The sequence below is a fragment of the Chlamydotis macqueenii genome, chromosome 1 (genome assembly GCF_036417535.1).
Source record: "Chlamydotis macqueenii isolate bChlMac1 chromosome 1, bChlMac1.mat, whole genome shotgun sequence".
NCBI classification, from domain to species: domain Eukaryota; kingdom Metazoa; phylum Chordata; class Aves; order Otidiformes; family Otididae; genus Chlamydotis; species Chlamydotis macqueenii.
Genome location: NC_141556.1, coordinates 211,618,200 through 211,641,284, shown reverse-complemented (window position 1 = coordinate 211,641,284; position 23,085 = coordinate 211,618,200). Strand labels below are relative to the sequence as shown.

The 23,085-nt window shown below is 43.7% G+C and overlaps 1 protein-coding gene across 8 annotated transcripts in view; it reads right to left on the bottom strand.

Moving 5' to 3' along the window:
* NARS2 (asparaginyl-tRNA synthetase 2, mitochondrial) overlaps positions 1-23,085 on the bottom strand; it is a 65,643-nt gene that overhangs the window by 41,553 nt on the left and 1,005 nt on the right. For all 8 annotated transcript variants that reach the window (XR_015257518.1, XR_015257519.1, XR_015257517.1 and 5 more), the window contains exons 2-6: positions 20,652-20,761; positions 20,028-20,148; positions 19,331-19,471; positions 16,039-16,119; positions 6,314-6,414 (exon numbers count right to left, since the gene is read on the bottom strand). Coding sequence is in view for 5 of the 8 variants with exons in the window: in XM_086739708.1 (XP_086595834.1) it covers positions 6,314-6,414; positions 16,039-16,119; positions 19,331-19,471; positions 20,028-20,148; positions 20,652-20,761 (554 nt within the window). In the remaining 3 variants the exon portion in view is untranslated. The remainder of the gene's footprint in view (positions 1-6,313; positions 6,415-16,038; positions 16,120-19,330; positions 19,472-20,027; positions 20,149-20,651; positions 20,762-23,085) is intronic.

Here is a 23,085-nt window from a genome sequence, read left to right as displayed (position 1 = left end):
CCTTTCCATCTTGTCCAGCTCCCTCTGGATGGCATCCCTCCCCTCCAGCGTGTCATTAGCAAACTTGCTGAGGGTGCACTCCATCCCACTGTCCGTGTCACCAACAAAGCAACATTTCAGCTCATTACACCTTTCACCAGATTACACCGTTCTTCTGTTGCTACCTGCACTTAATTTTCACAGTCAGGAGACAAAATAAAGAGCACAGAGCCCAGGACGCTGCTGGGATTGCACTCAGCCTTTCACCCGTGGATCCCACGGACACGGCTGAACTGCAGCTACGCTCAGCACACTCACCGTGCTTCTTGCAAGGGAATTACCCGCTTCCCCTCCCAAAAAAGTGGAATGGGATAAAGGACCAACAGCGTATCCATGTGGACCATAAACCTCCAACCAGCCGAGCGACCCCGGGCTCGTTGTTGTACCTCCAACATTTCTGCATTTGGCCTCCCAGTAACACAAAGTCATTAACAGTCGCTGCAGCAGCCACGAACCAGACTGAAGCACGCGGTAATTGATTAAAACCAGACATGTCACGGTTGCTTTTTATAGCTCCAATTAAGTGTCAGCCTAATTAATGGAAGCAAGTATGCTAATTATAAGAGTCTGCGTTGTGAGTCAGACTCAAACAAATGTCGCGCAAGAAATGTCAGAGATTTTTTTCACGCATCCAAGATAAATAATTACACTTATTTTTGTTAATTCTTCGCAACAGGGATGTTATACAACTGGACACCATTCCTGCAGCTGCATTCAGAAGTATTTAAAAACATACAATGTAGAGCAAATATTTGTTTGGAGACAATGCAATCTGCTCCATCATTAGCAAGTCTTTTTGGAACCAAATTTTAAGGCAGACCGCTGAAACGAAGCCTCTTTCATGGAAGGCAGCCTCAAACACATCTCTTCTCAGCTCTGCAGTGTTTTCTTGAACACCAACCCAAAATGACAGCTCCATCTCTTCCACGCTTTGAAAAGCAGTGAAGTACTGGCATTTTAACAGAGAAATCAGTGTGATTTCAGGATCTTCTGAAAACAACAGCAAACTCACTGCGTTCAGCTCTCTACAAACTCAGGCAGACAAAGCTAAAACGGTCGGGATGACCGAGATTTTTTTAAGACACTCTCTGCCACCAGAACAACCAAGGTGCAGGATTGCAGAGAACATCTGGAACACGCAGAATAGCGGCAAAATCCATGACGGTTTAGAAATCAAGGCGATGTGCCTGAGGAGAGGGGAGCGGGATTAATTATCTTTCAACTAAACCAAGGCTGCTAGCAAGGCATTAACAGGCAGATGTCAGTATGAAAGGCTGAGATTTTAAGTTAGGCAGAAAAATACAGGTCCTGGGGAGAGACGTTGAACTGGAAGTGAAGTAGAGAGAGAATTCACCAAGATTGCCTCATGGATGAGACTGGTGGAGAAGAAAATCAGAATAAAGCCAAGAATAAAGTTAGAAGGACAGAATAATTGAGGCTGGAAGGGAACTCAGGAGGTAACTGGACCAGTCTTCCGCCGAAAGCAGGGGCAGCAAAAAGGCCGGGTTGCTCAAGGGTTTATCCAGCTGGGTCTTGAAAACCTCTATGGAGGTCCTCTATGAGGACAGGTTGAAAGAGTTGAGCCTGGAGAAGAGGAGGTTTCAGGAAGACGTGATAGTGGCCTTCCAGTGCCTAAAGCGGGCCTACAGGAAAGATGGGGAGAGACTCTTCAGCAGGGCCTGTTGCAACAGGACGAGGGGTGATGGTTTTAAAATAGAGGGAGGTAGATTTAGATTGGATATTAAGAAAAAAATTTTTACAATGCAAGTTGTAGAACACTGGAACAGGTTGCCCAGAGAGGTGGTGGATGCCCCATTCCTGGAAACATTCCAGGCCAGGTTGGCCGGGGCTCTGAGCAACCTGATGTGGTTGGAGATGTCCCTGCTCCTTGCAGGGGAGTTGGACTGGGTGGCCTTGAAGGTCCCTTCCAATCCAAACCATTCTATGAGTCTATGAAGAGTGCACAGTCTCTCTCAGCAATCTTTTCCAATGCTTAGCTGATCTCTTAGTCATTTTTCCCCTCTATATCCCCTCCAAATGTCTCTTTTCAACTTATCCCCATTGTCCCTTGTCCTCCTATCATTCACCATTGCAGAATGGGCTTGTCTCCTTGATAATATCCTTGCAGGTTCTATCAGGCTGCCATTACGTTGCCCCTGAGCCTTCTACCCATTTGCAGGGAACTTCAAGAGAACATCAGAGGAACAAGAGAGGAGAAACCTACTGAACACCTGACAAGAGAAAAGAAACAGAGCTAAGGAGGGCAGGGAATGAGGAGAGAACTTATTCTGGGATTTTGGAAGGGGATAGCCCTCAGAGCTTTTAGGAAGAGCAGTTTTAGTTCAGCTCACGATGCAAAAGGCAGAACAGATAGTGCCTGGGATGAAATGTGGCTCAAGGAAAATCAATGCAAAACAACGATGTAAACTATTAGCAAGAGAGACTGAAAGGAGAGGAGCAGGTAGAGCTTGTGGAGTCCAGATGGGTGAAAGGAGAGAAAAAAAAAAAAAAAAAAAAAAAAAAAAAGAGTAAATGCAGCCAGTGAGCTGTACTTCTTGGCAACAATTGGTTTTGGCTGTCTCCAGCATGCTTCTGAATCATCTTCAGCTGTCACAGACCCTCCAGCCTAGTTCAGGTCCCCAAAGGGGCCTTTATCCGCACGGAGCGAGGAAATACCACAAGGACTTCCCAGCAAACCAATGACATTTAAAACAAGTTACTGGGACACACACAGTCCTACAAACTTCTACCATTTACACTGGTTACTGACTCATCTGAGACTGAGACGACTGAAGTGGAGAACTGTATTATGGAATAAAGACTTTTCTGGAGACCTTAAAGAGCCTATAGATTCACAGCAGTTGACAATGATTCAGCTGCAAGTAGCAGTCAACCTAGATGCCGTCACTGCAAAGCTGAAGTACAGTGAAATCAGAAGTTGTGCTGACTAGGCCGTTGGTGTTACATTGGGAGACAAGATGAACTTCTCTGACCTTGCCTTTGATGACAAGCACACACAGCACGGCAGTCAATAAACGCAGGAACACCTCTCTTCCCAATTTTCCTCAAAGGAAAAGGTTAAAAATTCACAAATTATAAGTGGCTTGCTGTTCTCTTCGGTTATCATAGAATCATAGAATGATTTGGGTTGGAAGGGACCTTCAAAGGTCATCCAGTCCAATCCCCTGCAAGGAGCAGGGACATCTCCAACCACATCAGGTTGCTCAGAGCCCCGGCCAACCTGGCCTGGAATGTTTCCAGGGATGGAGCATCCACCACCTCTCTGGGCAACCTGGGACAGTGCTCCACCACTCTCAGTGTAAATTTTTTTTTCTTCTTATGTCCAGTCTGAATCTGCTTCCTTCTATTTTAAAACTATTACCCCTTGTCCTACCACAACAGGCCCTCCTGAACAGCCTCTCCCCACCTTTCCTGCAGCCCCCTTTAGGTACTAGGAAGTCGCTCTCAGGTCTCCCTGGAGCCTCCTCTTCTCCAGGCTGAACAGCCCCAGGTCTCTCAGCCTGGCCTCACAGCAGAGCTGCTCCAGCCCTCTCAGCATCTGCGTGGCCTCCTCTGGACTCACTTCAAGAGCTCCACATCCTTCCTATGCTGGGGGGTCCAGAACTGGACACAGTACTCCAGGTGGGGTCTCACCAGGGCAGAGCAGAGGGGCAGAATCCCCTCCCTCGACCTGCCACGCTGCTGGGGATGCAGCCCAGGATGCCGTTGGTTTTTGGGCTGCAAGCACACATCCAGCTCATGTTGAGCTTCTTGTCCACCAGCACTCCCAAGTCCTTCTCCTCAGGGCTGCTCTCAATCCATTGTATTGAGAGCCCAGCCTGTATTTGTGCTTGGGATTGCCCCGATCCACGTGCAGGACCCTGCACTTGGCCTGGTTGAACTCCATGAGGTTAGCACGGGCCCACCTTTCCAGCCTGACAAAGTCCCTCTGGATGGCATCCCTTCCCTCCCACATGTCAACTGCACCTTAGAGCTTGCTGTCGTTAGCAAACTTGCTGAGGGTGCACTCTATCCCACATCATCAAAACACATTAATTTTTCAAGCAGCTCTGGTTACTGTTATGCACTTACGTTCTTTGATCATGTAGGAGTCCCATTCACAGAGTAAGACCCAACTTGATACCCACAAACAAAATCTTCAGAGCATCTTGAAGGGTTTCACAGCATCTAGAGGGTTAATACTGCATCTGTATCTAGAAGAGCTTGATCTATTTTTAAAGATTGAAGGGACTCAATACCTCTTGAGCTGTAGGCCTCAAAAACTCCGTGTGCTTAAATAAAATAAGAATAAAAGGGGCAGGTTCACAGAACAGCTATGTCCTATTATGAATAAACACAGGTTATCTGAATTTAGACGGCACTGGATCCACTTAAAATGCCCGGAAGAACAACTCACTACTGTAAAATAAGAACATGAAGCTGTAATGTAACATGCTGCATGCTGAGGAGCATTGATTTTTTTTTTTTTCCTACCCAACCTTAGAGAGCAAGGTGCACGTGAGGGACATCAATGGAAGAAAATATTTAGCAGACAGGTCTTGCACCTGCCCCGTTTAGCCTCCTGTTCCATCCCACAACAGGCTGTGTGCTATTCAAAGGGAACGGACTGATGTAAAAGTGAGACTGCATTTCCAGTTAATCATTACAATCCATACTTTTTCTTTGGACTCATTTGATTTGGGGAATTACGTCTTTCCATAAAGGTCACGACGCATGACAGTCAATTAAGTCTAACCCGTATAAACGCGTGTCATCCTACCTTCTTTCAGGGACGCAAAAACTCCACCACCCCTACAGTTAAACAAATCTCCTCCTCGTTAACTTTCCCCAGCTGATGTCCGAGATGACGCATCAGCCGTTGGCTGCCAAGTGACCTGTGCTTCTGTCATAGCAGCCAGGGCACCACATGAGGAACATCCTGTTCATCCAGAACCTTTAGCGTGAGTATTTCAGCAGACCACAGCTGTCTAGGTGGTCTGACAGAAGACACTGTCTCTCAGAGATAACAAGCCAGGCAGAAAACTGCTTTCCCAATAAATTTATGCCTTTTGATCTACACGCAAAATTTGCCCTTCAAACAATTTCACTGCAGCTGTTTACCAGCAGCCAATTAAACTGTACAACAGTGATTAAATAAAAAAAAAAAAGTGACAGCTAAACATTTATTATTTGGTTCTCAACATGAGAACCAAATAATGCCTCAACATGAGGCATGGACAGCAAATAATAAAAATACTTGTTAGAACCTCCACATGGAAGAGCAGATCTTCCAAGTTTACATTTTCTAAATTTTATCCCTTTCATCTTCAGGAGATTTGCACTGGGTAATAACTAATCACTTTAAAAGTGATTTTAAAGCCAGTGTAAGTGCATGAGGAACCTCCTTGGCAAGTGGCAAACAACTGCAGTGCTACCTGCCTCCGACATGGGTTCTGACAGGCTTTTCCAGTCAGCAGGCGGTGATTTGGCTAAAGTACCACCTCTGAGGGGAACTCACGTTGCAAGCACTCAGAAAACTGCCTTCAAACAAAGGATTGTGCTGATGTGACTCCATCTGTTTAACACACTAATTTACTTAATTTATTTGGAAAATTCAGTGCAGATGAGGACCAAACCCCCTAATCCAAGGGAACTGTTTCTCAGACAGGCTTACACTTTCACCCCTAACAATCTCAGTGAAATATTAACGTTAAAAGCTTAAGGACAAACTTTTAAAATCAAAGTCAGTATGAACTATGACTGTGATCACTTTAGTGGCTAGAACGAACAAAGCATCAAGTGTGAAAGCCACGGAACAGACGTGAGAATTCGCAGAAGGCAGAAACACAACAGGAAGACTGAAGGAGACAAAAAAGGAAGCTCATGGAAAAAAAATGGAGAAAAGAGGAAAGTAATGTGATAGTGAAAATTAAAAAGGATTTCTTGCTGAGACATGTCAGATGTGAACAGCAACAAAAAGACATTTAAGGTACTACAGTTGTTAGCAACAATCCTACAGTCATTCCTATAAAGATTACATCTCCATCCAATATTCCCAATCCACGGCAAGCAGGAGGAGACTCCTAGTATTTAAAACTAAATCATAGACCAGAATTAAAAAGCAGTCTAATGTTCCCCTGCCTAGGATGGCCTCTCACACCATCATCCAGCCACTGCTGCTCCATTTGTTTTTGGCACACACGTGGCAGATATCTAATGGATACCAATCAAGAAGATCCCACAGATCAAACCAAAAACTTCTCATTTTGCTCACCCCGCCATCACTTCCAAATGGAGCTGGCCAGAAACTGTCAGGAAGGCAGGCACATTGAAGAAATGGGTCTTTTCTGCAGATTCCCTTGCTTCATTTGACGTCTGTAAGTCAAAAAATGAGCAAGAAATTAGGCTATCAGTGTTTGAATAAAAAGCAGAGCTCTTGGCTTATTTTTCCTTTTTTTCTCTTAAGAAATTCCTTGAGGTTCAACCCAAACATTGCTGACATGGAATCCAGCAGTGTGGCAAGTCCTAATACAACGCTCCCCATCTTTGCTCACACTGCTAACGGGTTCTAAAACCCAATCGAGCAAAACACATTAAGAAAAAGCTCCACAAGATAAAGCGTTCTTAGGGACTTCTCCTTCTAGGGGTCCGAAGCAAATAAGGCGCCTGCACAGCGAAAAGCCGTACTTTAAGTGGGAAAACACCACAGCTCCCGCTTCCACTTTCAGTGACTTATGAGGATCTGGGTTTTAGGCATCATGACAACTTGCAGGACAAGTTTGTGAATGGTGGGACCAGCCAAGCTTGGACACGTCAGCACAGAGAAAGGATACACACTTCTTCCCGACATTTCTCAAGCTAACAGGGATTGTAAATGGGATCCCCAGAAATTATTACAACAGTTCAGCTGAGAGAGAAGGAACTTGTTAAGATGACACAGCTTCATGGAGTTTGACAGTTTGCCCAAAACTTTGTAGGTAGCACAGAGTTCATAGAAAGTGAAAAGAATACCTGGCTCTTCACTTCTCACCTCTTGCCTTTGCATGTGAGTATGTGAGGAGCTCTAAATCTTACTCAAATAATTTTCTAACTTATGTGTTTCAACATCTATGAGCTGAATTAGGAATGACATTACAGAAAGGAAAGAGGTAAAAAAAATCCAAAGTAAAATGTCAGGAAGAACATTTTCATCATTTCACAAGCCAGCCTGAGAACAAGAGTGGTAGAAATGAAGATTTTCTAGAGCAGCCTCTGATTTTTGGCTCACTGGTAAATACATCTTTAGCTAAGGGCTTGTCTACCTGGGACTTTGGGAGCAGGTGGAGAAACCACATCCCATGTTTCTGGGAAAAGAAGACATACAACCTCAAAATCCCTCTGCAATGTCCAAGGAACATTTCGCCCAGCAACATACAAAAGAAAGATGCCAACCTATCAACCCAGTCTCCAAATATAAGCATTGATTTTTCACTCTTGCCTACCAGGATGACCAGTGAGAGAGGGGAAGGGAAGACCCTCTATCATTTGGAAGTTTCAAGCTTCAGCCAGCATTGCTTTCACAATTCAAATTAAAGTCTGATGAGAAAATGGAGGAGTATTTTCCATGTGAGGTGCACTGACTTTTAGGAGACTTAAAACCAACTTCCTTTTAACGCGCAAATTAATTTATTTCCATTGCAAAAAGACCAACAATAACCAGAGGAAAAAAAAAATGCAATATCCTCTTTAAGACTTCTTATTTAGTCTTCAAAAAAAAGCAGAAATGAAGATTAAGTTGGAAACATCACAACTTACACATTATATAGGCACTAAAAAACAATGTTTCATTTCAGGTTTTGCATATTTTTTAAGCATAAAAAACTACAAGTAATGGAAAATTTAGCAAGTTCAGTGTTACCATTATGAGAAATGGTCAAAAAAAAGTGATTGTATATTTTTGGTTTTTTATTTACAGGCACACACAAAAAAAAAAAAACAACAAAAAAAACCCCCTCCATGTCGAGCATTTTAAAAGTCATTTGAGCATAAGGACTGTGCTGCACCACTTCCCTGGCAGATGTCAAGTTGACCACAAGACAGCAAAGAGCCTTCCTGGCAAAGAAAGTCATCAGCTTCCTGGGCTGCGTTAGGCAGAGCACTGGGAGATCAAGGGAGGGGATCCTTCCCCTCTGCACAGCACTGGTGATTCACCAAGACTGCTGGGTGAAGTGCTCTCCTTCCCAGTATAAGAGAGACACTGACATACTGGAGTGAGTCCAGCAAAGAACCACAAAGATGATTAATGGACTGGAGCATCTTTCCTACGAGGAAAGGCTAAGAAAGTTGAGACTGTTCACCATGGAGAAGAGAAGGCTTGGGAGGGATCTTATCCATGTGTATAAATATCTGATGGAAGGGGATGAACAAGGAACCAGACCCACCTCAGCTGTGCTCACTGAGAGGACAAGAGGCAACAGGCACAGATCTTTAAAAAAGACACAGGACATTTCATCTGAAAACGAGACTAAACTTTTTTATTTGCTGTGAGGGTGGTGAAATACTAGAACAGGTTGCCCAGAGAGGCTGTGAAGTCTCCATCTGGGGAGATATTAAAAAGTCAGCAAAACAGAGTCCTGGGCAACTTGCTCTAGCTGACCCTGTCTGAGCACAGTGAGATGGATTAGATCATCTCTAGAGGTCACAATTCTATGACTTTTAAAAAAACATGAAGATTTTTTGTTTCAGCATTTTCTATATTTCAATGTCGTCCCTAAGCTTTGGAAGAGTCAAAGGTTCAGGAGAAAGACAAAAGAAACTCATCTGAGGTGTAGCTGATCTACATTCATTTCCAAACAAATGCTTTCTTCTGAGACAAGTCTGAAATACCCACTTTTCAAAGCATAGTTCCTGGGAATTATGCTAAGTGTTGCTAGCTCAGCTAAGTATGCCACTTCCTCCAGCCACCCTACTCCCCAACTTGCTTTGTCACAAGGAGGTTGCTCCCCAGCCTTTGATATTCTACAACCTGCCATTTTTCTCAATGAGTTGGAAGGTGTTGCTTTTGTTCTTAAAAAAGCTCTGCTGCTCATCAGAAAGATAAAACAGAGACTGTCAAAGACCTGGGATCACAAGGCAGTTTTATCTCTTCACAGCATCACGCTAAAGAAAAGAGCACGCTTGCCTTGCTCCACAGAGATCAATGGAAATACGACATTTTGTGGCTGTAACCCCAGGACTGCTTCCTTTGTTTCCTAAGTTTTTGCAGTTCTAAAAAAACCAAACAACAAAACCCAAGGATGCAGAAGAAGGCCTCTATTGTTTTCTTCAAATAAACCCAGAGTATTTGCTCCAAAACAATAAGGATATTAATAAACATACAAACATCCACATACCACAGCCCTAGAGCCATGGCCAGAACGCTAAAGAGAAGAGCCACATACCACTCCGGTTTCTCCTACTGCAAGCTTAGTTCAGCTACACTCCTCGTCCCACCAGTGAAAAATCCCACCTAATGCTGTAGGATGCAACTTCTAAACAACAAGAAAGAGACAGACTTGAAGCAGGAAAAGAATAGAAGAAATCAGCCATGAAATCTCAACACATCCCCGCAAATCCACAAACAGGATACAGCTGTCTCTAGGATCTGGGGCTCCGTTTATTTATAATGACTTTGTGTCATTTTTCATTCTCCAGATCAGATGTAATCTCAGGGAGATGAAGAGAAAACAGACACAACAGTAAGTGACTGGAGGAAGAGTGTGAGAAAGTCTACAGCTCAACTTATAAAAAAACCTGCAGCCAGTTTGAGAGGCCACTGGGAGATTCCGAGACCTATGTCTGCATTGTGAGCAACTTCTGGATGGCTTCCAACAGAAGATGAAGAGTGAACACTGCAATATTGGGAGTGACGATGGACAAGAAGCTCAAAATGAGCAGGCAATGCGCCCTTGCAGCCCAGAAGGCCAACCGCATCCTGGGCTGCATCAAGAGGAGCGTGGCCAGCAGGACAAGGGAGGGGATTCTCCCCCTCTACTCTGCCCTGGTGAGACCCCACCTGGAGTACTGCATCCAGCTCTGGAGCCCCCAACATAAGAAGGGCATGGACCAGCTGGAGTTGGTCCAGAAGAGGGCCACGAATATGATCAAAGGGCTGGAGCAGCTCTGCTGTGAGGCCAGGCTGAGAGAGTTGCGGCTGTTCAGCCTGGAGAAGAGGAGGCTCCGGGGAGACCTGAGAGCAGCCTCCCAGTGCCCAAATGGGGCTGCAGGAAAGGTGGGGAGAGACTCTTCAGCAGGGCCTGGTGTGACAGGACGAGGGGTGATGGTTTCAAAATAGAGGGAGGCAGATTCAGATTGGATTTTTTTTCTACGCTGTGGGTGGTAGAGCACTGTCCCCGGGTGCCCAGAGAGGCGGTGGATGCCCCCTCCCAGGAAACATTCAAGGCCAGGTTGGCCGGGGCTCTGAGCAACCTGATGTGGTTGGAGATGTCCCTGCTCCTTGCAGGGGGGCTCGAGTAGATGACCTTTGAAGGTCCCTTCCAACCCAAACCATTCTGTCATTGTGTAACATTGAGATAAAATTTTACCCCCCCATCAGCATCCCATCGCCTCGCCTCTCCACTGCTGCTCACTTCCTCTCCCTCATTTGGAGACGCAAAGCTCGATGAACGGGTGTTGCAAGCTGCAAAAGTCAATCCACCTGCTATGCAGGGAAAATGAAATGCCTCCCTTCTCAGAATCCCTTCAGCAAGGAGGAATCTCGTAATTAGCAACTCACATTACACACGTACACATATCAACCAACCCGCTAGAGGTGGTTCCTTCACTTTGCAGAATCACCCACAGGATCAGGCCAACGTTTTCAAGTCCCTGGGCCCCAGATTCACGCTGTCTTTTAGATCAAGCTTGCTTCTTTATTATTCAGAAGCTAAATAATAAATAGTAGGGGATGCTATGCTGTCCTTTCATTGCTGACACAGAGATTGTTTTTCACGTCCACGACTAGCAAAATGAAGTGACAACATTGTGGTGCTTTTATTTCGATTAGATGGACTTTTCTCCTACTTCCTAACCCCAAAATATCTACTTGATAAAATATTCAGGGGCAATAATGTGTTTGCTTTCAAGTTCTCTCCGTTCTCCAGTGAAAAACTACCCAAGTTACAATGGGGAAGGAGACAGGGGCAATCTGTATGAAACGACATTTTGGTGTCTCAGAGTGAATGCGCTACAAACATATTAGGATTCAACGTCAACATCAAAGGCTTTTTATTCTCATTCTAAATACAAGAACAACTGGATTTAGTACCTGTTTTGTTCTCCATCTCCTCAAACGTCTAATGATTTAATTTAAAATGACACCCTTTGATGTCTGTCTTGTATTAACTTTTCCTTGAGGCAATTAGCTTCAGGAGAGTATAAACTGTTTGATTCTTTCACTCTACGCAAGCCAAATCCATGACGGGATAAGAACAGACTTGAAAAGCTCGTAGAAATCACTGCTGCACCTCTAGCCCAGGCCCACAGCACCATGCTGCTGAAGCTTCGCAGCACCACATCTTTAATCCGGACCTGCCCTTTGTGATGTCCCATTATAAACATGATTGGGTTTTCCTTTTTAGACAACACTGCAGAATTCCTAACTTCCAAGAAGTCCTCCTTGCAATCCCAGTCCTAATTCTGATCAGCTGGACTTGCCTAGGGCAATAGCAGCTACTTCTGCTGGGACAAACATCTCAAATATGGACTGGAATTAAAGGCAAAGATGAACCAGGCAGAAACTGGGAGAGCTAGAAAAGGCAGCTCAGTTCCAGCTTCCCCTGATCCCTGCTGAGCACCTCTCTGAAGTCTCAGTTTCCCAGGGACTGGGTGCATCCCAGATCATGGCACATCTCTAAGGGGAAAACACCTGACAGACACTAACACTGCTGCATTTCTCTGTGATTCTCCCCAGCAGATTCCAGCCTTCCTCAGTGCTGACAAGGCTCTTTTTCAGCACTACCGAAAGAACAGTAGGAGTAAATTTCTGCATCTTCAGCAGCAGGCACATATTTCTGGTGCCACAACAGGAGCAACCATGCATTTGCATCCTTCAAGGATCTAGGAATTTTTACATTCACTCTTGGGAGCAGGTGGGGAAAAAACCAAACACTGTACTAACTCTGATCTCTGGATACGTTTTAGGTAAGAACAACATCTGGATGGTTCTTAGAGTTTATAGTTAAGTAAGTATCCTTTCAAATAATGAAAAAGGCTGATTCAGACCCTGGGTTCAGTCAAACAACACCCAGATTCAGCGAGGTATGCGTGTGGAAACAGCCAAGTCTGATATGGAGAACACTCTACCTCCGCAGGAGCCAACAGGTAGACTGCAGCACTCCTTACATGTAGAGCACGTTCCCCAGGAAGGAATAAGGCCACAGGCAACACAAAACACACGTGAGATCTACTTTATAGAGCTGCAAATGTCAATACGGCTGTTGTGCTTTGTAACTCACTGCATGCTGAGTTCTTTTAAATGGCTGAGACTGGGCAGCAGGGAAAGTTGCTGTCCAGGGCCTCACCACACCAGCTGGAGTGTCCTGGGCTGGGAAGACTCTTCCAGAGGGTAGAGGAGCCTCCACCTTCTCCACAGCAGCTGAGGACAGACAAACAAGGAAACTTTCCAGAGAGCAAAGTGGAAAAGACAAGAGCCAGAAACCCAGAAAGCAGGGAGCCTTCAACACTGCAGACAGAGTGGGAGGCTACTGAAAACAGCAGAGAACAGACATGCAGCCGGGTCACAAATACAACAAAAAAGCAGATTTCCTAGGAAGCAGCCCCAGAAGGGGACAGGGTAAAGCTTCTTGCAACATAAAAAGCCACTAAGAATTTTAGACTTCAGAAGAAAAAAAGAGGGAAAAAAAAAAAGCAAGGAAAGGATCTGCCCTGAGGTGCTGAGAGAGCTGGTACAGAAGAATTATTCTCAGATTAAATACAAATAAAATAAAATCGGCAATCTCATCCTCTCCTTCGAGTTCTCCGTATTTCAAAAACTACCTCATTCTCCTTTGCATTCTACTAAACCCCAGATTTCAATATTCAAAGCTCTTTTGGTATTTTCAGCAAGTTTACTTTAAAGAAGGCAGCACAAGCAAGAGGTTTCCCCCTCTCCAGGGTTCACCAAAGGCAGACACCGTCAAAGGTGCAGAAATCCACAGCTTGGTGCTGCTGATGTTCTCCGTGCAGGTTAGGGTCTGTCTGGCTATTCTCACGCCTCCAGCAGTTTCTCCTCAAACCTATATTTTTCAGGTATAGAAACTCTCAAGTGCAAAAGATTTCTCTGGAGTTCTTACTAACTTGTCATTTATTTGTTTTTTTTTTATATCTCCTCTGCTTACCACCCTCTTTTCACTGTTATGGTATTTTATTTTAAAAATATTTAGCCAAACCAATTTGTCCAGCAGAAACAGAAGGGATTCTCCCCCATTCCAAGCCCCAGTATGAGAACATCCCAAAGCTATGCACAGACTAATCAGTACGCCCAAAACCAAACAAAGATAATGAGGAAGCTGAACATATAAACAAACACAAATCCTACAGGATTAAGAGGTCTAGGAATCAAAGATCATATGCCTTCTAACTCAAGATTTCCCCCCCCACTACCTCTTCAAGTCTCATGTAAAAACAGATTCCCACTCTCTTCATTTTCCACCATTTCCAAAGAATGCACAGGCCTGACCAGACATTAGTCAGAGGATTAAAATTGTGCCAGTCAGGAGAAGACCGCGATTAAAAGGCAATGGTTCACAGTGGGTGCAAAAGCAGCCTCTACTTGGGTCCTGGAGGCTATCAAACCAAGGTTTTCAACTTATTCCACCCACAGCAGGGCAGCTAAACTGTTTTATATACTGCCCAAGGCAGCTAAAAAAAAAAAAAAAAAAAAAAAGCAGGAAAAAAAGATGTGTAAGCAGCAGGTGTATTGTAACTACTACAAATTCAGGGGCAACAGGACACCAATTTATGTTCTGGTCACAACTGCAGGATAGGTCTTAAAACTTTAAGTACAATATTTAAACATTTTTTAAATGGAAAAAAATATGATTTGCAGGTTGCTTTCACTGATTCCCATCACCATAATTCTTGGCTACTGGTCAAATATAAGAGGAACAGGAACTGATTTTCTCCCTTGGCCCGTGCAAGCAGTGAATTAAGGCCTAGTTTAAAAAATGACTGAATATAGCAGCTGATGTTTGGTTTGATTAAAAGCATACAGGAATTCTGGGCTTTGCTGCAAACACCACACCCTTATTTTTATGTCTGACAACCTCACATGCATGGCCCAAAGAAGGCTTCATCTTCCCCAGATTTCCACTGTCAAGAAACAGGGTTATTGCTCCAGCGGAGTGAAGTGGTAGCAACTGGTGATAGCAACTGGTCCTGGATCTCTGTCAGCCCAGACCAATTCTGATTACAGCTTTGCAGAAACAAAGATCCTAAATTGGACCAGATAATGAAGCGGTGCTCGAAGAAGAAAGGAGAAATCAGGGAGAACTTCACACTTCCCAGCAGCAAGTGGGTTTCTGAAGCCCTTTCTTTGTGGCACTGGCTATTTAATGGGATCTGACTCTCTGTGGCACTTAGTCCACACCTTTCAAGCAGAGCTGTCACTACATTTCTCCAAGACAGGTATTATTTACTCCTAAGCAATCACACCCAAGAAAGAGCAAGAGATTCGCCTCGAACTACGCACGTAGTTAAGATCCAGTTTATACAAGCTTCAGACACACAATTTAGCACCTCAATCAACATCTGCATCAGTGCTTCTGTTACTACCAGCCACCTACGCTGTAGTCCTGCATCCTTTACAGCTTTCAAGTGGATACAATTTGTACCGAGGACGTAATACACCGTACAGCTGCAAACTGTATAATGTTCTCATCATTAAGTGCCACTTGTTTTCACATCTTAATTTGCATGCAACAGCCTGGAACGAACCTTCGGTAGCATTAAGGGATCTCAATTAACCAGGAACAATTTACTTCAGCTAATCAACTCTTTTGTCCCAACGAGCAAAAAGCTGAGCCACATGTACAGGTCTGGAAGGGAATCACTAGCAGCACAGGTTAGACCTTGAGATCCCGAAGAACCAGTACACAGCGGCTTTTTGTCGTGAGGCTCTGCAGACAGTGGAAGACGCAGTCCCGCAGCAAGCAACTGCTACCTCAACAATTTTTCTTTTGCTTACAGATGATTCACCAGCCAAGGCTGGAGCCAACAAGCATAAGTGGCAACGGACGTAATTGTTTGAGACGGAAGAGTGAATTTCAAATATAGAAGGATAAAAGGCAGATGGAATTTCTTATGATTCACGGATGTGGGGTTTAGGAATAATGAGAAATGTGTGGGGAAGATCTTAGTGGTTATAGCTGTATTTAAGTTTCACAGGAGGTTTTGACCCAAGATGTGAAGTGCTTTACATAATGACAGATTGTGGCAGTAATTTGGTGGATAGATGGGGAGACCTGGCAATATTGGGGGAGAATTTCCTCATACAACAGAAGTAGTCTGTAGGAGGAATACGTACTTGGGTGAAAAGGAGTTCGAGGTATTGCTGACTTACTTTTAAGAAGTTATCTCATGGTGAATGATGTTCTTAATTTCAAAGCTAAGAAACATTTGCATGCAGTAGGCTGTCCTGAATGCCCATCCCACCTCTTACGAACACATATTTCTGTTTACTAAGATGTTCCACTTCCCTCTGTTGTTCTTTGCAAACTTTTCCACAGCACCAAGGATGGGAAAAACTCCTCAGTACAAAAGGGGATCATTAATGCACAAAACAGCCAGAAAATAAAAAAAGTAATGCATCTGTTTAACTCTAAATTATTAGTTGAAGCAAAGGACTGCTATATTAAGAGAACAAAACCACAGAAGTACATAAAGGAAAGGCTTTGTAAAGATAAACATTTCCTCTATCCTTCAATGACTCCAGAATTGCTCTACAAGTAAAAATCAAAACAAACTTTATGCAACCCAACTCACCTCGATTTGAAAGAGTTCTCCAGCACCTTCACAGTCATTTGATGTAATTATGGGGGTATGAACATGCACGTAGCCATTATCCTGGAACAGACAGAACATGAGAAGTTAACTAGCTAAAGTTATAAAACATCAACTTCAAGGATGACAACCAGGACACATCAGAACTCAGCTGTCAGCCCTCAACCTTTTAGGAAACTTCTGCCTTACACGGACAAAGACAAAGGAATAACTAAATGCTAGCACGATTTACAAATCACTGTTTACTATTTGTGCTTTTTCCCCCATGTTTCATAAAGAAATGAGATTTATGCCATTACCATGTGTTTCTGCAACTGCCTATCTCCACATCATTCCTTTCTTCTCCCTTCCTCCAGTATTTTTACATTTTTGGGCAGTTTCTATCAAATTCACTCCTACGGTCCCGACACTTCCATTTCTTAGTTTTTTGGAAGCTGGTGTTTGGGCAGAGGACACTGTCTTAGTGTTCTCCACTAAGAGAAATGGTCAAGTGTGTTAGACGACAGAAATCACTCACTGAATGGGAGAGAGACCTTAAAAACACCCAACTACCATGAAAATATCAGTCCCACCTCACATCTTCTGAGATATCAAAGTCAAAGTGATTGTAAGAGACCAAGTATACCCTGGCTTGGTCACGTTCTAGGTACCTGGAGAATTACCCCTTCATGTAACAGTTCAGAGATCCAGCAGAGGCCTCTGAAACCAGGAAGGCTGTACGAAGAAAGAGGCCCTGTTCTCTGGGTTTCTCCATGGTGCAACTTTTAAACCAAGTTTCAGGAGATGGGTACACCAAACAGACCTCAATCCCATACAGCACGTTAGAGGCAAAATGGAGAACAGAACTCTACTGTCTCCTCCCTAATTTAGTCTCACTGCAGAGATCACTGGTGGAGCACAGAGATCACACCTATGCATGCCAAGGCAAACAAGAACCTGGAACTAGCTGATTTCAGCTGTGAACAAAGGATTTCTTTTCTCTCCCATCACTGTAACGTCTAGCACAAAGAGAACCCCTTTAAAATCAGGGTGTGCCAGCATTACCATGATACAGGCAACAATGTGGCATAACGCATTTTCTATTTACACAAAACACTAATTAAAAAAAAAAAAAAGAGAAAAAAGCAAATGTTTCTAAAAGCTTTGTTTCACAGTTTTTACCAGAATAATACAAATCTATTATTCACATGACAGGTACTGGTCCTTACCACCAGCTAGTTAAAAGGCTGTGAAGACAGGAGCAGTATTTACTGCCCATCCTGAGAATCAAACTGCGACTAACTTGGACCAAAGAGTTTGTACGGACATGCACTGCATTTTGTGGAAGTACCATAAAACAACCAAGAGGGAGCAAAGCCCCTGCAGTCAGCTCCAGGCTACCCCGGTTACAGGTGCAAAGCCTGTGCCTGGCAGGAGCTCCTCCTTCTTGCATAGCTGCCCTTATTAAAGCTCCCAAAATACTTCAAGTCACATTACTGGCTCTGACAAACCTGGAAGTTAGTTTATGTTCAAAGCGGAGGTTGCCATTCACACTGCAACCATTTCACTGTGTCTAGGAAACAACGTTCCTTTCCCACATGGACCACATTACTCATGAGAAGATTTAAAGATGACATTTTAGCCTTCAGCATCCAAACCAAAAGCATTTAGCGTTAGTCTTCTGGAAATTAATAGACTAAAAAAAAAAGCTTTTAAAGTTACACAGAGTCTACATGATTTCCAGTGTGTATTCAAAAAACCCATTTATTTTTCTTTCACCATCAACCTCTGCAAAGCTTTGCACAGTGAAAACAGTCTGATTATATTTTCTAGTTATCGGATGTTCTGACATTGTCAAGTTGGAAATCGCAACGTTCCTGGGATAACGCAGGTGGCAATCAGAAATGAAGCGCACCACAGATGTTCCTGGTGCTAGTAGAATTATCACATAAGCATTTGCAAATATCAGGTCTGGGACCAAATCTTCCTTAACCCTTTAAAAATAACTTTAGAGTAGCTGCTGCTGCTAAATTAATGATATTTTATCTTTTTTAAGACTGCTCAGCTCTTGGGCATTTTAAACAGGAAGATATGTCAGAGTCTGAGCTGGAGTTAATTTGGAGAAGTACAGCCTTTGTCAGAGTAAGATTATTTGTGCATCTCCGCTGACTTCCTCGGGCGTGTTTGAAAGTCCAAATCGTTGTATGCCATGCCATCTAGTGGCTCGACACCAGCAAAGACTGATTCCCAACAGAGCCGGGCTCTGTTTTGTGAGCTGGCACAGTGCTGAAACCAACAGCAGCTTTACGTGAGACGATATTTCTATCAGGCTGTTAAAAAAAAAATAATTCTAAATACCATGCAATTCCATAGAGATAACTCTTACAGCAAACAAGTTTTCTTTGGCGCTGCAAGTAACAAACACCAGTGTACTTGGGATCAGAAATTCAATCTCAACAATTCTGCCCTGTCCTTTGGGCCATATTAATTACTATATACGAATTCTGTAACCAGAATGCTCTGAGTATGATCCTACTCAAACTAAAGCCAGTTTATCTACACTAAAACATGTTTGTTTCAATCAACAGCTTTAAAAGAAAGGGCTCAGGCGTGCTAGAGGATTTGTTACCTTTCTACGCAGGCAAAGAATCGCATGGTCTCTATATGGCACCTGGAATTTGAATTAATTCACTGCCCCCACCGCAGCATGAAGCCTGTACCACGCTCACAGACTAATTAAAGTGGCACCACACGTTCATAAAACGCAGGTGCCTCCCACCCATCAGTTCCAAATGCATCAAAACAGGAGCCTCCTAATCTCAGCTAACAGCGTCCATGCAGACTTGTAATGCGGTAATAGAAAGAACTGAGAAGAATAACGTGAAGCTCTGAGTCAATCTGTTGGTAGCGTTCCCACATCGCAGATTTTTACATCAGGGAGGAGGCTTCTGTCCAGGGACTGCAAGGTCACTGCTGAGGGTGGGTTAAACAACTCCATATTGTGTTGTGTTCCACAGACCACACACACTTGCAGACAATTATACTGTAACTTAGTGAAAGGGACAGAATGACTCAGAGAAAATGGGTGGAAAGACGCTAACAAGAGCACAGATGTGCTAACCTGACCATAAGCAACAGCCTGGCCGAGGCCTCAGTCAGGCCCAGGCCTGGGAAGAAAATCGCTGTGTCCAAAATCCATATCCTGCTGTCAAACACTCCTTCCCTCCGAACATGCTCCTGTGAAGCCAGACTGGGGGAACGTTTTACACGTGGGGCTCAGTACAGAAGGGAGTACCTGGAAGAAAGAGTTTATGGCCGCAGTGGCTTCGCTGCGGATTCTCAAGAGGGAGCCGAGCGTGTTGTTTCTGCACCGCAGGTGAGGGAACTGTCGCACATACTCCAGCGGGTGCCTCTCCTTCATTTTCAGGGGGAACGACTGAAAACAACAAGGAAAGAAAACCAAGAGGATGAGAACTTGGAGCCAATATTGTTTTACTTCTATCCATGGAATACCATCTCTGAGTACCAAAACACAACCGTCACTACAGAGCAGAGAAGTACTAGATGCTTTTGCCTATCTTTCCTATTTTTTTTTGTGGATTTTATAACACTTACAGCACAGCAAGAGCCATGAACACGAGAGAAAGCAGTAGCGCTCTGAAGCGCTCCACCTTTTGGATGCTGAGCCTCCTTGAAAGCCAGGTGTTCATCTCACTGCTGCAACAGCGAGCTCATTCCAAACGTGGCAGACAAGGTTCTTCCACGTGCACAATCTGGAGTGTTCAGCCAGTCCCACTGCTTCTCCAATTTGTATCCCAGCCTGACGTACCAGGTGAACCACCTGGCACAGGTAACCGCTTCAGGTAAAGCCTGCAGGAGCACTCAGACTTAAAGAAAATACAGTTTGAGGCACACTCCGCTGGATGCTTGGACCTTTTGAAATTAATTCCCAAAGGGGTCCTACCAGCTGGAGTTCTGCTGCAGTGACATACCCAAACATCACAAGGTCCCACCACACGGATGGTTTCAGCTTTCAGCTCCATGTTTTGCATCTTATGAGGGCTTTTGACCAGTTTCCCTTGCACTTCCACCGCACTTCCAAAAGTCAAATCCCTAAGAAATCAAGAAAAAAAAAAACAAAAAACCAACTAACTAGGTGCTGATACAAAGTCAACTGCATTCAGAAGAAAGATTCCTGTTAATTTACCTGGACCACTTAAGATCATACGAGATACTGCAGCCATAGGGCTTAATTGATGACAGGAAAAGCTATTAAATGCAGAAGTGGGAATGTGAATAGATTCACAAAGCTACAGAAGAGTTTAGGACAAGGTAGGCATACTGGACAAATGGGAAGAACAGGCTTTTATTACAAAGGTCTATCAGTGGGGACAAATCAGGCTTACAGAAAAAAAAAATTAAAAAAAAAAAAAATTACGTTATGTGCAGAAAGTTCCTGGATCACCCTGAAATCCCCAACTCTAGCCCAAAGAACAAATCAGAGTGCTGGAGGCTCAACCAGCAGCCTGGCGAGTCACCGGGACAGGAAAGGAGGCCTGAGCGTTCTGAGCACTGATCAACACAGATACTTCTCCAGGTATCTCAAACTAACCAACCTGTTTTCCAGGCTGGGATCAGCAACCACCTGGAGGTTTTCCAGAGAACTCCCATCGTTTATATGCAGGAACAAAACTTCTTTCTGGGATCGGACAGAGCGGACCCAACCCTGGAGGGAAAAGAAAAAGAAATTTGTTATTTCTTGGCGTGGACTCTGTGTAGACATGTTCTTCTTCCAGCTGAGCTGGACATGCTACCTGGGGTCTATTTCATCTTCTTATTGAAGTCAAAGGAAATATTTATTTACAGGCAACAAAAATAAAAAATAATTTTAAAAAAAAAGTAAGGTACAGTTTTTCTAGTGACTTCAAAGCAAAGAGGATCAAATCCTTAGGCAGAAACATCAACTCTCCTCCTGAGCACAGCAGGCATAACTAAAATCTACCTGCATCTCTGGGGAGCGGAGAATACGGAAAGCGGCAAAGCGCTCTGAAGGTGAAAAGCATCCAAGCAAAGTACATATTACTAGTGACGTCCCTTCAAAACACTTCTTACTGCGACAGGAGAGACCAGTAACGCAAAGTTCTTCATGACAACACACTCAAGGTTGTTTTGAGGACTTTTAGTACCATTTTTTGTTGCCGTACCACCTGTGGGAAGGTTCCAGCTGAAATTTGTTCGCTAGTTGTTTACATGCCCTAAGCCACTGGACTGCTGAAACAACGACGCTGCAGCCAATAGATTCCGGTGAAAAATTACATATTTGTGCAAGACAAAAAAAACCCACCTAATGTTCTGACAATTTTAGATATCTATATCTAAAATATACCTCAAAATCAAGACTGCTACACTGTCCCCATGGAAAAAAAGAAATACTAAGAAAAAAAAAAATCTAGAAGTGTTCTTGTCCAGTTTGACTAAAAGAATTAAAAAAATAAACCAGTAGTTCTTTGTAATAGTAAAACAGTAGAACTGACCACGCACACGTCAGGCTAGTGTCTTAATTTGAGTTCAGCGACAAATAACATTTCCTTCAAAACTAAATGAAAATTTAAATCAAGGCACCAAGCAAAAGTAATAGCATTCAAAATACAACTCCCTTAGCTGCTCCCCAGCCCACAAGAGGTGAGACAAAGCTGCCCCTAGAAGCAAAACGATCCGCTGGGGAGCTTCCAGCTCATCTTAGAACAATACTGCAAACAGTGCTGATCAAACAACCCAACCACCCCTTTTCCAATTAGTTTCATCTTTTGCTTAACTGTAATTGTCCAAGAAGTTCCAATGATTTCAAACTGAGCAAGTGCTTTAGGGATTTTATACCAGGATGAGTCTATGAACGCATCTACTTCTGTTGTCTACACTGAACAAACTTCAAAAATTAAACAAAAAGTAAATTATTCTTAAAATTACACCACGACTACTAACACGAACAAGGCATTAGGCAAGTCTGTAAAACAGGGAGGAAGACAACTGCATACAAGAACTATGGAAGATTTTAAAGCCATGAACCTAAAGATTAAAGAAACTTCAGCTTTTTCTCCAGCCTCACAACTTCAAACAGGTATTTACCTAAACGACCTCTGCAGCGTGTTCCACCCCAGGCAAGAACTAATGCAAGAAACAAGAGTCTAAAACTAAATCTAGACCATTTGGCTGTCCTCAGCCTTACGGCTAAAGCAACAGGTGTTTAAAAGGTATTTCACACAGTAACATGCCTGAAGCTGTTGTGCTTATCCTCTGTATTCCAGTAAATCCCCAGAATATGCCACACACGTTATACCTGATGTACGATGCTTCACGTACAATGGCAGACATTTTTCTTCGTTTCTTTCCTTGTAAGCACTCCCTAACGAAACACACAAAACCCCTGAACAAAGAAACATTCTCCAGAGCTTTTGTTTCCACCTCATCAGGCTGTTCTGGGATCTGTTAAATACGGAGATGAGTTTTGCATCCTGCAATAGGAAACAAGAGCATACCCACAGGGCTTCTGCTGGAGCAGCAGAGGCTGTGGAAGCGAGGTTTTGACCACTTCACAACCTACCAAAAACAACGTGTAGTAACAATCCCAACTCAGACCAGACTGTACATTCCAGTAACCTGGCCATACTAAGATTAGATTCAAGCCAGACCAGTTCCCCGATCCAGTTGAATATAAAAAAAAAAAAAAAACACCCACATTTTTGCCAGGACAGGGGAAGAACAACAAAGCAGCAAGGACCTGGGGTGAAAAAAAGGCAGCACCGCCAATTCCAGCATCAGCTCATTCCAGCTTGCGATTCACAAAATCACAGCTGAAAAACATCTCTACTGGATGAGCTTCTTCCTACCCTACTAGGCTTCATTTACGTCTGTGCAGGAATACCAGTGCTACAAACCGGTTTTTGGGTCAGTAGAACCACAGGATGGTTGGGGTTGGAAGGGATCTTCAAAGATCATTTACTTCCAACTCCCCTGCCATGGGCACGGACATCTTTCACTGAATCAGGTTAC